Raw genomic sequence first — 17,414 nt, forward strand, 5'->3', positions numbered from 1 at the left:
TAGTAATACAGTTAATATATAGTTATATATAACCACCATGAAGCTGTGTTTGAGTGATATTAACTGTACATAACTGCATATATTAACTATATTAATGACTTATAGTTATATAGGTATAGTGTTATATATAGCTAATACAGAGAAGGAAAGCATATAATACAAAAATTAACCTCATTTATAATATAGAAAAATGCAATTTAAATCAACAATTCAATATTTTTTCAGTCATGATATTGGCAGTTATTTGGTACTGATAAGACTAAGGAGAAAGTGGATAGTCTTATGCTGTTAGTGTCAGTAACCTTTTTAAATCTTACTTCTGGTACTTTGCTTTCAGATTATTTCCTGGTATTAAGTACAGCTATAAGGGTGTTCATCACAACCAGGTAATGTAGAACACTGGAAATGCCTGAATACCCACCAACAGGGGAACAGTTGTATCATTTATAACATTAGTATACTACAAGATACTGTGCATTAAAAATGAGGAGATTTCCATGTATTGACTTGGAAGGAAGCTCATGGCATATTAGGACAACTATGCTTACTAATAACACGGAATGATGTCATTGCTATGTTTCATGAAAATTTACATGCACACTTACCTCCCACCTTTAGCACCACTTTGTTTGTAATCGCTTGAATTGCTGTTCCTACATAGCAGGTATAAATTCCTTCGTCCAGAAGGCTTAATCTTCTGAAAAATAGAGACGCATTCCCATTTTGAATCTCATTATAGAAAAGGGATGTCCTGTTTGCATATCTGGTATCTTGGCTTTCCAAACGGCCACTGCCTTTGTAGTAACTGTGAACATTGTAGCTATTGTAGCTGTCTTGATACTTCCAGTGTATTACAACTTCGGATCCCCTCTCAAATGAAGAAGGGAGAATTATATCTTCACCAAGTCTTCCGATGATGATTTGTTCATTCATAGGAACATAAGTGAAGAAAGCTGAAAGGAATATGCCTACAGTCAAGAGCAGAGAAGTTATAAAGAGAATTAATGATGTGTGCTTAGTCAGGATTATACCAGAACTACCCAGAAGAACCTTCCTAGGTTGGCAGCCTGATTATTAATAGACCACATCATCAAAAACACTTGTTGTCTGATTATTAGAAACAAACCATGAAGCTCTGTGTCTGAGTTTTAATTTTAATTGAATATCCGTTTTATTCAATGTAACTGGGAGAACTGGTAACAGCCCAAGGCGTAGAAACACTGGTTTGCTGCCCACTTGATCAATAATCTCATCTCCCAATCCTGGCCTGGAAATCATGTATGTTGAAAGACTCCTTTTGATTTCATTCCCAGAACATATTCACATTTAACTCCTACTATAGCAATAATAAATTAGTTTATCCAGCTAGCAACAGCCAGCGGGCCGTAAAAGAATGGAATAAACTCAGCTTGATTGGGTAAGAAAATATTTGGAGCACGTAGAAGACAATGCTGGGTTCAGGAATCTGATAGGAATATCTGTAGACTAGATCTAAATAGGGCAGGACATGAGCAGGAGAAGTCCAAAAGGAAAATGGAGTCATTCACTTGCTTTGACTTTAAGACTGCTCTCAGGATATCCTGAGTTGGTCAAAATGTAGGTAAGGAATATCTGGAGATAAATGTGGAAGCCTAATCCCCAATTATCTTGATTTACTTATTTTGTTTTGTTTTCTTTTCATTGTCAACTTCACAAGTTGATTTCAAAAAGCAAATGAAATCAGCAGAATAAGAGATTTTTGCAAAGAAAATATACGCAGACACTTCCTATCATTGAAGGCAGTAATCTAACTGCTTTGATTTACAAAATATTTTAAGTAGATCTTGTGCCCTGTCTGTGGATTCTAAGATATTAGCACTGGAAAGGTCCTTACTTTTTGGACAATGGAGTAACTCCTTTGGCTCATGGCCCAGGCCACCCAAGATGGAAGAACTGGGTGCCCAAGTGGCTCTGTCACAGTCTTTATCCTCCGCCTTTCCCTCTGGGGCTCTTTCTACCCTACCATGTCCTGCCTCTCTTCCTCAGAGAGACTTAGTTTCTCTTCAGAGAGCTAGGGGGATGTGGCATTATGCCGAAAGAAAGACACGGAAAGATGGGCAAGGAAAAGAGTGATTGTCGATCTCCCTAATTGCTCTGCTAAACCCCTCTAATGTTTCACTGGATAATTAAGAATGCCTGTCATAGGACCTAGCAAAGCTGATAATGCCTTCTGTCAAGTGGTAAGTACCAAGCTTACACTTAAAAAAAAAAAAATCAATCAATCAAACTTGTTTTTCCAGTGAACTTATTTCTGGTAGCAGATAACAGATTAGAAAGAGTCTTAATCAGAGTGGACACAAAATATATATATAATTTTTAGTCTTCATGCAGACTTCTAGCCTGTTCCTTGCTTCTGATTAACTGATGATTTAGGAAAGCTCACAATGCTATGGCTATGGAAGAAATAGCCACCTTGCATTGTGTGCTCATGTTTCTATCTGATGATGCAAATAACTAACACTTGTATTACAAAGGAAATTACCTTGAGATCCACTCAGAGATGATATGAGAATGAGGAAGAAAGACGTCTGTGCCTTCATGTCTCGTGCAGGACATATTAGTCATGCTATCAAAGAGAAGTAAAGTGCACATGTTATGGATTTAAAATGCAAAAGGGAATTGGAAAAGAGTGGTATATTCACACGAATAATTCTTTTGTAGCCATTAAACATGATATTATAAAGGATGGTTCAATGGCATGGAAGGAATTTCTTAATGGGTTATCGGAGAAAAATTAGATTACAATACAATTTCTAAATAGCATGGTTCCTTTTATAAAAGCATACACATTTCTGCTCATAGGATACTGACAAGATATATGACTAAATATATGAGGATATTAACTATGAAGAGCAGGTTTCATATGTGAAGCAGTGACTGCTATTAACAGGTGTTGAAACATGGCTCTTGAATGGATAAAGATTTGGTATATATGCAGCAGTGGTTCTCTGGATAATAGTTTGCTATTTTTAAGTCTTTCTACATGGACATATTGCTTTTATGATAGAAAATACTAAAATCAATTTAAATTCAATATTAAGTGCCAGTGGTATTAACTATGATGTTTTTTATAATCACAAATAAAGAACAACTAAAACCTGAAAATATATTTTTACATATCCGATACTAGTGCAAGTCATTAAATTCATGGTTTACAAAGAATGTTTCAAAAACTCAAAAAAGTGAGAAAATACAGATGGCAAAACATGTACACACATTACAGTTTCAAGCAAGTACAATATAACTGATTTTCCCAGAGGATAGGATTAAAGATAATTTTTACACTTTACATAGCTTGTTTAAAGAATAGCATACAGTTGGTTTTAAAAATCTCTAAAAGAAAATTTTAAAGGTATCATTTGGTGGCTGGGCATGGTGGTTCACACCTGTAATCCCAGCACTTTGGGAGGCCAAGGCAAGAGGATCGCTCGAGGTCAGGAGTTCAAGACCAGCCTGGCCAACATGGCAAAACCTTGTCTCTACTAAAAATACAAAAATTAGCCGGGTGTGGTGGCATGTGCCTGTAGTCCCAGCTACTCAAGAGGCTGACACAGGCAAATTGCTTGAACCACGGAGGCGCAGGTTGCAGTGAGCCGAGACTACACCACCGCACTCCAGCCTGGGCAAGACAGTGAGACTCTGTCTCAAAAAATAATAATAAAATAAATAAAAAGATATCATTTAGGAGCTCTATTATTACAAGAATATGTTCTATATTTGTTGTGAGATAATGTGATTTAAGAATGACTTAAAACTATTTTAAGAAGTGAAATTAACCATGCAATATATCCATGTAATAAGCATGCACATGTATCTCCTGAATTTAAAATAACAATTTTTTCTTAAAAAAAAGTAAAATTAGATTCCTTAATCACATCTTATCAAAATAAAACCTGGTAGGTTAATAATTTAGAGTTTCATTTTTACATTTTAAAGACCATAAGAAAGTTATTGAAAACACAACCTTAGGAAGAAGACCTTGTAACATTAACTGTACATTTTCTACTACAGATATATCTCTATAAAAATGGAAAAAGCAACAAAATATAGAAATACTTTTGCAATATGACAAATTTATCACTCAATTTGTTTTTATTTCTCTTAGAGCAATAACTAAGATAGCTGGTAAAGTCAAAACTGTTCTAAAATAGTATTGGTATCAAGATTAAGACCTTTATATTTCTTCCTATGGAAGTATTTGTATGTATAATATATAAAAGGATATCACAATGATTATCTCTGAATAGTAAGATTACAAGTAATCGTTAAACTCATTTTTCTACTATGAAAATATGTAAACATGTAATAATACCTTTTGCCTCTATATGCCATTAAAAAAAAAACCTTAAAATTTAATTACAGTCTCTTTCCAAGCAAAAATTAACTCAAATTCACCTTGTTTAATGTAACCCTGAAACATTCCATGTCCATTGTACTACTAGAGGTTCATCTTCCCACTGCCTAGAATGACTCCAATATTTGCTACCTTCTCTTGAAACTGACATTCCCTTTTCTCACCTCCTTTCCAGCTGATGCTCTGACTTCATTAATTGCTGTGACTGATTATGGCTACTCCCTCATCCTCCTATCAGTAACTCAACCAACCCATTAACATCTAGGTGCACTCTTTTTGTCTCTCCTTCTGCTCTTATCCAAAGCCAAACCTTTCCCTGTACTCTGCATCTCATGCCTTTCTGCATTCAAGAAATTTGTCCCATAAAATGAGTTAGGGAGGATTCCCTCTTTTTCTATTGTTTGGAATAGTTTCAGAAGGAATGGTACCAGCTCCTCTTTCCACCTCTGGTAGAATTTGGCTGTGAATCTGTCTGGTCCTGGACTTTTTTTGGTTGGTAGGCTATTAATTACTTCCTCAATTTCAGAACTTATTATTGGTCTATTCAGGGATTTGACTTCTTCCTGGCTTAGACCTGGAAGGGTATATGTGTCCAGGAATCTATCCATTTCTTCTAGATTTTCTAGTTTATTTGTGTAGAGGTGTGTATAGTATTCTCTGATGGTAGTTTTTATTTCTGTGGGATCAGTGGTGATATCCCCTACATCATTTTTTATTGCATCTATTTGATTCTTCTCTCTTTTCTTCTTTATTAGTCTGGCTAGTGGTCTATTTTGTTGATTAAAAAAAAAAACAAAACAGCTCCTGGATTCATTGATTTTTTGAAGGGTTTTTCGTTCCTCTATCTGCTTCAGTTCTTCTCTGATCTTGGTTATTTCATGTCTTCTGCTAGCTTTTGAATTTGTTTGCTGTTGCTTCTCTAGTTCTTTTTAATTTTGACTTGGAACCAACCCAAATGTCCATCATTTATCCACCATAGACTGGATAAAGAAAATGTGGCACATATACACATGGAATACTATGCAGCCATAAAAAAGGATGAGTTCATGTCCTTTGCAGGGACACAGATGAAGCTGGAAACCATCATTCTCAGCGAACTATCACAAGATCAGAAAGCCAAACACTGCATGTTCTCACTCATAAGTGGGAGTAGAACAATGAGAATACATGGACACAGGGAAGGGAACATCATACACTGCGGCCTGTCAGGGGGTAGGGGGCTAGGGGAGGGATAACGTTAGGATAAATACCTAATGTAGGTGACGGGTTGATGGGTGCAGCAAACCACCAGGGCACCTTTATACCTATGTAACAAAACTGTGTGTTCTGCACATGTAACCCGGAACTTAAAGTATAATTAAAAAAAAACACAAAATTTGTCCCTGCAATCATATTTCCTTTCTACCACATCATCAGGATCGATCTCTCTCTCTCCTGAACCAATTCTATAGGCATAAATGCTCCAATCACCCATCTTAGAAACATGAGGAAAAAAACAAAAATTCTCCCCTTACTCTTGATTATCTATTTCTCAGCTCCATTAATTTCTTGAAGTAATTGTCTAAGTAGCTGTCTTCATTTCCCACTTTACAATCTCCTATCAACTCTCGGCTCTTTTCTGCATGACATGTCATAAACTGCCCTTGTCAATATTACCAAGAACACCAAAAACAGTAATGTTATTTGTCCTCATCTAACTCAACCTCACAGCAGCATTTAATGTAATTGACTGTTACCTTCCTTTGTTAAGAGTCTTCTCTTGGTTTCTGGAACATCATACTCTCCTATTTTTCCTTCCTCACTGCTGTCCCTTCTTAGTCCTTTACTGGTTCTCTTCTACTTGCCCTATTTATGTGGAAATATGGAATATTACCAGGTTTTCTCCTTTCTGTCTACTCTCTCCTTAGGTGAGTTGGTCTCATGACTCTGAATATAATCTGTACATCAAGGATTCTCAAACTTATCTACTGGGTCAAGGTCATACGTTCAACTATTCTTCTGAACTATTCATTTAGATTCCCAAAGTTAACATGAACCATTTCAACCTCATTCCCTTTTCCATTGCTCTATGACCCACCCCAAACACAACAAAACATCAAAAACTATCCTGTTCTTTCTCCAGTCTTCATCTCAGCTAGTACCAAATTCTTCCAGTTGTTTGGGCCAGAAACTTAGAAATCAGTCTTGACTCTTCCATTCTCTCATGCCCCATATCTAGTCTATTAACCAGTCTTTTTGTTGTTAATGAATTAGATAAACTCCATTATTTGTCTACTTCTCTCCAACTATATTTCAATCCTGCTCGAAAGCCACTATCCCTTCATACCTGGATATCTACAAATAGGCATTTGGCTGGTTACCCTTTTCCTACTATTGTCTCCTTCCAATCCACTGTCAATACAGCAGTCAGGAGTCATATTTTTAACAAAGAAGTCATTCTGTAATATTCTTCTAATTAAATCCCTCTAGTGGCTTCCCACCACACCGAGAGTAAGATCCAAATTCTTAACCCTAGCATCCCAAGCCTTGAATACTCTGCTCCTGGTCCTGTCTGTCCCCCCATCCTTTCCCACAGCAGCCCACAAAATACATTCCTGGAGGCCTGTGAACACAAGTGCTCCAAGTCAAGGGTCAGCATGAGCATAAGCCAAAAATTGAGTCTCTGAGGACTATTTAACTCATGTTTTGAATAAAGTTAGAAATTACAGTAACCCATTTAACATCTAAGATAAAGTACTATGGATAAAAAAATACCCAACCTCTTCTACACAAAGGCTTGATTTAGTGCTGTTGAAATAATTTCAGCGTTCAGCTAAGTGAGGCAGTTAATGAGTATTTGGCCCTATTTTTATGCCTAGGTTTTATTTTTAGACATTTATTTTTTCCCCAAAAGCAGCAGAAAGCTTCCACCTTAGATTATACTGAAGTTACCCAAGTTGCAATCAGCACCCTTACAAAAGGGCTCAAATGTGAGAAGCATCTTGTTCTGGTGCTTTTGGCTGGATTCCAGATGTGAGGGAGAAAAGCAGAGAGAGGCAGCCTCTGCAATAGAATATGGCAAAAAAGAAATCCATATGCTAAGACTAATCAGACAGAAGAGAAAATTGAGGCCATTTCTACAAGCATAAAATAGCGAAAACAGAACAACTCCCCCATACCCATCTTAATAGCTCCAGACTAAATTGACCACAGCCATCAGTACTAATTGTGACAATGATGATGCAAACATCACTTGCGGTTGGGACAGATTCTCTAGCCTGCACATTAGTAACGCTCAAAACCATTTCACAATGTATATGTACTTCACAACATCATGTTGTACACGATAAAAATATATAATGTTATCTGCCAATATTTTTTTAAAAGACTAGTCCTGGCCTCATAATTGCTGGTCTCAATCTGACCAGAGCCATAGAACAAGTCAATTGTCTTTTCTGAAAAAGAAGAATGTTTTGCATCACTCTCATCATTACGCCAGTTCATGAATGTTCTGCATTCCTTCGAGGAAAAGCAGCTTCTAGGATGCTACATTCTCCTCTGCCTTGTTTTTACTTTCCGTGCTTCACCACAGTGCTCATGACACCAAGCTAGTTTGTAAAAGACATCTTAACAAAGGAAAACCTTTGTAGCATCCTGGGGATGCTCCTTAGCATCCACTTAGATTTTAATAGGAGTGACTGTTTAGACAGAAAAAGAACAAAAGAACAATTTCAGGATTACCCTTTCTTTACTCAAAATATCTCTCCTGATGTTTTACAGTGAAATCCCACCATTTAGGGGATTTATACATGTACTGAAACTTTGATCTCTAGGGGTGCTGTCTTTGCCTGTGGTTCTGTTTTGGTGGGTTTTTTTTTGTTGTTGTTGTTGATTTTAGAAATCAGGCTAAGATTATGTGCTAACACGTTTTGGGGGAGGTGAGAAGGTGCAATTGCAGGGCAGGAAGAGTGAGAGAAAAGGGGAAGTGAAACAAGGAACAATGAAAAGCACATACTAGGTGGTGCTTGCTTTGCCAGCCACAGATTCAAAATGGAAAATAGAGCCACTTGCTCAGTCACGAGGGACAATCTCTAGACACGCTCTACAGAAGCACAGCAGCTCAAAACAATCCATCAGAGGAAGAGAGCAAAAAGGAATTTATCTATAAGTTGCCCCCATTGGTTAAAGTTTCCCCAATGGGCATTAACTCCTATCCTCTTCCTGGTTGTGGCTATGGCTCCTTGGGACAACCACTACAAAAGCCAAATGCCATGCCTTACTGTATGGCATTTTAACTGTATGACGCTTCGTGTTTGAGTCTGGAAACAGAGGAAAGGTGAAACCGCAGTCTGTGTGTTTCCTTGGGTCATGTCTGGACTCTGCAGCTGCTGCATTTCCCATGGTGGAAGGCATAATGGAAGACATGTTGAAACTGGCTTTCCCAGAGGAGACGGGTCAGCTGGTGACATTTGGAAACTGGGCCTGGTCTCTTTCTGTCTAACCAGTTGAGGGCCCAAGAGACAGGAGAAACCCAGAAAATTTAGGGAGGTTCATAAATTGGGTCCAATAAAAGTAGCTATTTAAAAACTATCACACATTTACTATCTGATATTCTGTGAATTTGCAGTTAATCACCTACACAGATCCCCTTTTACTGCTTTTATCAATTTAGTTTTCATGCACGTGTTGCTTAGCTGCTGCTACCTGCTCACATAACTTCAACCTTCTTTGGAGGATTGTACTTGGACGATGGAAGCTGCAGTTCTCAGGTGACGTTGCTTTGCAACTCCCTGCCCCAGTGGTGGCTTCAAGGCAAGAAACATCCTATAGCCCAGAGCTCCCTTGGATTCAGGCTGAGCCTTCACCTGAAGCCACATTCTTTCTTAGTGTCTTTCTCTGTGTCATCCTGCTTCTCACTCTTCCTTACAGGTTTCATACAGTTAATGAGAACACTCCCTCTCTTTACTTGCCCTCAAATCCCCATCTCAGGAGGGGTTGGTTCCCTGGAAGGAGAGCCCAAGATGATGCACTTGTACAGGAATCCACATTACACAAGGGGGTCCAGGGAACTACTCGTGCTTCCAGGGACCATTTTCCAGCTCAGCCTTCAATCACGAATTGTTTCTTCTTATCAAAAGGGTAGATAATATAATCCTCCTTAATAGCTCTCTATATCAGAATATAGCTTGACAGAGTGGGGTTTTGTTGTTGTTGTTGTTGTTTAGCAAGAATGCTGCAAAGCCAAGAAAACAGACAAAAGAAATTGCCAGGGTTAACATGGCAGACAGCAGGCATTTTGTCGAGTACACCAAGGTAGTGAGCAATTGAACAGAACTCCATTAAATAAAGTTGGTGCTGAACATGTGCACATGTAAGGCCAAGGACTTCTTGAAAATAGTCACCTTTTTCTCTGTAAAACATATTGCTAGATGCCCATGGCACACCAAGTGCTTCTGGAAAGCCAGTGTGCTCTTTCTGTGCACCTCCACCCCCTGCAGTTCCATAGGTTATCATCAAATACTTTAACAAAATGTTATGTTCATTGATTAAATGGGAGGACAAGACCAAACGTGATATATCTTCAATGACTAATTGAATAAGATGAATGCTTTGGAAAAGCTAAATAAAAGCAAATCACAAAAAAGATGAAAAAAAAAATCAGTTAAATTGTATTAGGTGTGGGAGAGACAATGGCAAAAGATTCAAAGTCAATTGTAAGAGTAAGGAACTGGACTTTTTTGTACATATTTGAATGCAAAGGTTTCTGGCCATTTTTAAGAAACAAAAACTGGAAATACTGAATAATGCATTATTGATTTAGCTTGTTCTATGGATACAGAAAAAAATAATCAAACAGTGGCACCATACTCAGGAGAAGGCTTTGACTCTGTTTTCCCCAAAAGACTAGAAAATGAGTGGACTTTTATGTTTAGGTTTAAAAATTTCAAAATGTATAATCTGAATAACTTTTTCTTAGCTAGACTAACTAGTTTTTTAATTAGACACATCTGATTATGTCAGATGTAAGGACTTCCAGTGAAATAATGAAAGTTCTACAATGATACGGTGAACTCTCAACACAGATAATGTGAGACCAAATTTCTGTAACATTGAGGAGGATCAACAGTATGTGGGGTCAAAACATCTGGACTACACTGAATTAGAAGCTGGAAACTACTTTTCCAATGTTGATTTAAGTTTATCACCTATGCCTGATATCAGAATTCCATCCTATGCTGGTTATAGCTGTTACATTTAAATACATCTATTGTGTGGTAAGTGATACATCCAGCAATCATCATTCCCCAGTATGAGATTAATCATTCCCACTCAATCCCTTTGTCATCGTTTCAAATCTAGAAGTAAAGAACACCTACTTGTATCTACATAGGAAGGTGCTGGGGCGGGCGACCTGTAACTGAATATCGGAATCAAGGAATTGGTGTGGAGAATAGGCAAACCTAATTTTTATAAGACTTACTCCTACCTGCATAGACTACTTAGAGCTTTTATTAAGTGATACTTTATAATAGACTGCTTTCTATCAAGTACTTGTGCCTATGTACATCTGAATTAGTGGCTATCAGTCTGCAGAATTTAAAGTGGTTGCTACCCTGACTAGCTGGTATACAAGAAAAGAAAATCTCCTGGCCTAGTTCTGTGTATGCAATTCAGTGAGTCATTTCCTAAGTACAGTGGTTATCATGTTGGCTTTGTACCAGTGAGTTTTGGTACTCAGAGTCAATTCTTCCAAATAACTTTGGTTTGCAAAGCTTCATTGCTTCAGCAGCCTTGTCTTCTACTCACAATCCATACCTAAGTTAGAGCCAGGAAAGGTTCAAGTTCTGAGAAACAAGAGAAAATAAAATGCCCTCCAACTTATCTTGACCTCCTAGGAAACAGGGCTAGGTCATTCTTTGTATGGTACCTCACACTGTCATCCGGAAAGTTTTAACATCCTTTCTGCCATTAAAAATATATGATTTCAGCATCACCTATGGGTCACAAACTATACAGGGATGAGTCAGTCCCTTATCTCAGAAAGCTCCATCTGGCACCAAAAGATAGGTGAATTACATAAACAAATAAATCATAATACAGAGATGCAGGCAGAAAGAAGGACTCTCACCAGGTACTGTGGAAGGACACAGGAAAGACGCTTGAGCTTGGAAGGGGCAGGATGTTAAGGAAGACCTCTCAAAGAATTAGGTTTGAGGGACAAAGAGACACTGGCCTATAAGGAAGAGTAGAAGGTTATTCTGGACAGACAATAGAACAAAGATGCAGCAGCAAGAGAGAACATAAATCCTATATGATGATAATAATGCCCAGCAGGCCACATGGAAGAGAAAATGTTGGAAAGATGTCCCAGGAGTAGATCGTGACCATTATTTTAAGCCACACTAGAAAGCTAATGATGAAGTCAGGTTGTGTTTTAGAAAGATCACACCAGTGGAATTACAGTGGTTGAGTAAAAGGAGCCAGGCTGGGCGCAGTGGCTCACGCCTGTAATCCCAGCACTTTGGGAGGCAGAGGTGGGTGGATCATCTCAGGTTAGGAGCTCGAGGCCAGCCTGGCAAACATGGTGAAACCCCGTCTCTACTAAAAATACAAAAAAATAAGCCAGACATTGTGGTGGGTGCCTGTAATCCCAGCTACTCAGGAGGCTGAGGCAGGAGAATCACTTGAACCTGGGAGTTGGAGGTTGCAGTAAGCTGAGAGCATGCCATTGCACTCCAGCCTGGGTGACAAGAGTAAAGATCCATCTCATGGAAAAAAAAAAAAAAAAAGGGAGCCAGCCGAGAAGCATCAACTAGCTAAATGTAATAGAATACCATTAAAAGAAGACTTTAGTAGGAGATGATTACATTTGGAAGGACACTGTGACAGACACCAGTACCATTTCTCTGCTTCCTTGCTAACGACTCCTCTGTCAAGCTGTGTTTCAGGACGCGACTGCCTATATTGAAAAGAACTGACAAAGTGTCCAGAAATGTAAATGAGATGAGCATGTCTGACTTGGGATGGAAGTGAGAGCCTCTAAATTGGATGCAAGAGCAGAACATGATGGCAAACCCCTTCCCTCTACTTTCAGAGCATTGATTTGATGTCTGGAGCTAGAGCTGCCATCTTACAGTTGTGAGGAAACAAGTAGGAGGATTAAGAAGTCACAGTAACAAGGATGACAGAGCAGATGGATGGAAAGAAGCTGGGTCTGTGATGACACTGTGGAGTCTGCTCCTGTCTGTGCTGAGGCCTCTACCTCTAGTCTTCCTGTTAATTAAGTAATACATTTAAACTACTGTGAGTTGGATTTTCAAATGTCTCCAGACATTCCAAAGTAACACAAAATGAAGATAATTAATTAAGAAAACTAAGGGATGAAGAGCTACTGACACAAGAACTGGGCTCTGTTTTTTTGTTTGTTTAAATAAATACATCAATGAACACCAAATGTCTCCTTTCACAACAAAACGTTGAAAGAAGATGTGTTATATTTTAACAGAGTAATGTAAAATGTAAGAGACACACATTTACTTAGTAATGGTAGCAAAAACACTTTTAATCTTGAAGCTAAAACAAACGTTAGTTGTGAGCCATTGGAAGTTTGTAGTAAGTTTAATGTGCCTTATGGTTTTTATAGGAGTTTTCTGACAGAAAAACCATGTTAACTTAAAAATTCCTATTTATTTTTAGTGTCAACATTAAAAAGAAAACACTGACTATTAACTGAAGCATTATCTTGCAAATGTGGGAATTTTCTTTTATACAAGAAAAGAGTTGGAGGCTGGGCATGGTGGCTCATCCCTGTAATCCCAGCAGTTTGGGAGGCTGAGGCGGGTGGATCACCTGAGGTCAGCAGTTGGAGACCAGCCTGGCCAATGTGGTGAAACCCCTTCTCTACTGAAAATACAAAAATTAGCCAGGCGTGGTGGTGAGCACCTGTGATCCCAGCTACTCAGGAGTCTGAGGCATGAGAATTGCTTGAACCTGGGAGGCGGAGGTTGCAGTGAGCCAAGATTGCACCACTGCACTCCAGCCTGGGCAACAGAACAAGATTCCATCTAAAAAAAAAAAAAAAGAAGAAGAAAAAAGAAAAAGAAAGGAAGGAAAGAGAGAAAGAAAGGAAAAAGAAAAGAGTTTGGAAAAGAGTTTGGCTAGCTATTTTACTTTCCAGGACCCCTGTTTCTTTATTTCCTTCAAAGAAAAAAAAAAAAAGAATAAATCCTTGTTTTCAAGAGACCTTTAAAAATAAGGCTATAAGGGAATAAAATAACTTGAGAGTAGATAGCTGGGACTTCAATATTTGTAGGAAAAGTGAATTTGACATCTTATGACATAACTATATGTATTTCAATGCCTTAACTTTATAAATTCAACACTAAAGGTAAGACTAAAGAAGGGACAATATAAAAGCTTTAATTTGGTATATAGACTTTCAAATACAGAGAACTTGAGTTGGATGCATTTGAACAGATGAGTATGTTGGTCTGTTCATATAAATCAAGCTGCCCAGATATACCATGTAGGTCACCCTTTGTTCAGTTCTATTTGTTTCTATAACTAGAAATTCTCCAAGGAAGTTTTCTGAGTTTAGTAAAGACTGGCAAATTTAGGCAAGAGAGGGGCATGTGTAACCAATGCTGAGCGATTTATAGGGTAAGAAGATTTCTTTAAGTGGGGCATCTTTACCCATGCCCCCATCTGCTCAGGCAGTGAGATCCAAGCCCAGCATGAGTCACTATAGAACGAATCTCCTTTGGCTTCCAATCTCTTACTGTCCAAAGATCAGCTACCACCTTCTTTGAGAAACAGAAATTCTGTCATCTACTCTCCTCCCTATTTAACCCATCTCTGGTAATTCCTCCTTGCCTCAATTTTCTCTCTTCCTATCTTTCCCTAAACCTTAGCCCTCCTCCTAATCTGCCTGGCCCTTCACAGAGGGGCTCTTTCCCCAGGCTCCCACACACTGAGTAACACTCCTTGACCCTGATGTCCCCTCTAGTTATGATCCTAATTCCCATCTACGTTTACCTTCCAAGTTTTATTTGGGGCCACATCTGTTGCCACGGCTCACTCCATGCTCACTATTTAAAGTCCTTTGAACCAGATTTTTCTTTCTTACCAATTCTAAAGCTATTTTTGAAGGGCACCAAGTGACATCACTGACAAACCAAAGACATCCTTAAACCAAATGAGAGAGGTCCGGCCACTCCTCCCTGGCCAACAAATGGGGTGTTCTTTTGTACTTGTGGTAAGTTTGTCAGATCAGAGGAGCAGATCACGTAAGTAAAAAAAGATGGAAGAAAGAATCAATGAACAGTGTTTAATAGGAGATTTTACCTGCTAAAAGAAAATCAATAATTTTCTCCTGCATCTTATTAACCCTTTTGGTAGTATTAATGCTAACCTTTCAGTATTACTAAACATATACTAATATAAGCATTACATATATATTATGTACTATATACTAATATAGCAGATAGTAATACACCATAATTCTAGGCACAATCACATAAAGTATTATAATTTCCATTTTATAGATGAAGACATTGAGGTTCAGAGAGGTTAAGAACTTACTCAAGCTTACAATTGACAAATGGCAAAGTCAAGACTAAATTAAGTTGGGCTTATGACTTTGAGGCCTTCTATTAACCACTCTACTGTGAAATCTCACAGATCACATCAGTGATTCACCACCCCAAGGCAATTCCGCTGAGAACCAACTATGGAGAAGCTGATAGTTTATTTCAGTGTAGATTTAATCTTTTTGTGAATCTTGACCTTTTTGTGAGTCTTATCCCTGGTTCCAAAAAGTTATTTTCTCCCAGTCAGTGGTTGACAGTGATTGTAAAACTATGTATGGTTTTATAGTCATAACTACTGTTAGATCTGTATCACATCAGAAGTTAGTGCAACAACTCCAAAATCGTCTGTCTGCTTTCAGTTGCTCAGCTTTCCTGTGGCAAGCAGGCATTCCATTAATTATTAATAGTAGCCTCTTTTACTTTCAAAAGTGTCCCCGTATGAATGATAAATTATATGATCAAGCTACTTATGTACCATTGCCATCTTAGTCTCCTGAAAACATTGATTTGAATATGTGATCCATCTGCCCAAAAGGCAAGAGCTCTTGCTAAGTGTGTAGAGGACATTTAGGCATGCCCAGAAATCCTGCCTCCAGGACAACTCTCCCTCCCTGTTTTATCTCATTCTGGAGGGACTATTAACCACATTGATCACAATGGTCTGCTCTACCACTCCATCTAAGGATAGGCTAAATAATCCAGGTGTGAATAATCATGGCAACCTGTCCAAGGTGGGAGGGGGACATGTGATCCAAGAAGGGCCAGAGTACTACTGCAAATTAAACAAGAGCTCTTTCTGCTAAGCTTGTAGACAGAAAGCATATATTTGGAACTACTGGCAGCAGTAATTCCTGCCACACAAAGAGAACTTCAACAGAAAGAAACCAACCGATGAGAAGTGAACAGGAAGGCTGAGGGTGAGTGCTTGAAGGTGAGCAGTCAAGTGCACCGGAGCACACATGAGTGCCCCCAACAAGCATGTCCTCATGACTTGGTTCCCATGCCTCTTACTTCAATTCTATAAACTACCCCAGTAACCTCCCCTTCTATGTAATGCTAATAAAATCCCTCTGCTTAAGCGCATTGGAAATTTGTTTCTATAACTTGCACATAAAAGTGTACTGACACCTCATATCCCTAAAATTTCACCTTCAATAATGTTCAAATATATGAAATATTTTAAAGTCCCAATGTCCAAACTGGCAGAATGTCATATACGTATATATATTTGATATATAGATATCAAATCTAGATATCTATGATATAGAGATATATATGTCTATATATAGACAGATATCTCTACATATATACATATGTGTATGTGTGTGTTTGTACATACACTTATATACATTTTATATTCAGTTCTGAGAAACATACCTGGAGACAGTGGCTTAAATTATTGGTGAGGCCACACACTGATAATTAAGTCCCTGGAAAGCAACTTGGTGATATTTTTCAAATGCCTTTAAAATTGCAACACCTTTTGTATCATTTAAGGTGAGTTTAGTGACAAGCAACAAACAGGTTTAGGACATAAGCAAGAAGGAAATTAGAAGGATACTGGTAACTCCAGAACTCAAGGAAGAACAATCAAGCACCAAAAAGAGCAAAGGCCCAGACAATTCCAAGAAAGCTGTGGGTAACTTTGGTCACTTGCCACTGTGAAGACGAGTGAGCTTGCCATTGTTCATAGAGTATTTAGGTGGTGTTAGGTGGAGGTATCTTTGTCTATGTGGAATCTGCATGTTTGTACAGTCAAAGTTGAATGAATAGAAATATACCAATGAGTTAATTGAGCAGCTTATATCTTGGGAGTTACAATATATTTCACAAGGCCACTGCTCATTAAGATCAGTGTTTCTCAAACTATCTGTAGCAAAGCAGCAGTAAACTGTTGTTTCTAATCTGTCATGGACAAATTCATTGGGAAAATGAAATAAAAATGAATTGCTAGAAAAATGAAATTAAAGAACTTCAAATGCAAGCCTCAATTTACATACAATAGGCATAGAAATTTTAATGCCACCTTGACAGCATAATTTTAAATACTCTAGTTCTGCACTTCTCTTATCATGAACCAGTAATAAACAGTTCACACACCAGCATCAGTCTGCAGTCCCCTCACTTCGAATAGTACTACTCTTGGTAATGCCATTTCCCCTCAAATCTGCTTCAACCTCTGGTCCAAAAGGCATACTTTACCGTCACCAGCACACTGTAAAATATGGAGAGAAAACATTTTGCACTAAGTCATGACACATCAAGCAAGGAAACAGATCTTTCTTTCTGCCATTTACCCCCAAGCCAGAACCAGTATTAGGTGTTCTCTTTGCTATTATCCATAATGTAATCTCCTTACCTTTGGCCAGCCCCTCAGCTTTTTTTTTTAATGGAATAACCTGAACCTTGGTTCTTGAGTTGTTCCAGTTCCTAGTGGTCTTGTGCATAGAAGG

At 38.2% G+C, this 17,414-nt stretch overlaps 1 protein-coding gene across 8 annotated transcripts in view; it reads right to left on the reverse strand.

The window, feature by feature from the left end:
- HHLA2 (HHLA2 member of B7 family) overlaps positions 1-17,414 on the reverse strand; it is a 76,532-nt gene that overhangs the window by 18,530 nt on the left and 40,588 nt on the right. For 4 of the 8 annotated variants that reach the window (XM_077993957.1, XM_077993956.1, XM_077993958.1 and 1 more), the window contains 2 exons: positions 2,522-2,605; positions 606-697 (listed from right to left, as the gene is read on the reverse strand). In XM_077993957.1, coding sequence (XP_077850083.1) covers positions 606-697; positions 2,522-2,604 — 175 coding nt within the window. In that variant the 5' untranslated portion in view covers position 2,605. Of the gene's footprint in view, positions 1-605; positions 969-2,521; positions 2,606-17,414 lie in introns of all 8 variants that reach the window. The other 4 variants (XM_077993954.1, XM_077993953.1, XM_028844642.2 and 1 more) reach the window with 2 other exon arrangements.

The sequence above is a fragment of the Macaca mulatta genome, chromosome 2 (assembly GCF_049350105.2).
Source record: "Macaca mulatta isolate MMU2019108-1 chromosome 2, T2T-MMU8v2.0, whole genome shotgun sequence".
In the NCBI taxonomy this organism is placed as follows: domain Eukaryota; kingdom Metazoa; phylum Chordata; class Mammalia; order Primates; family Cercopithecidae; genus Macaca; species Macaca mulatta.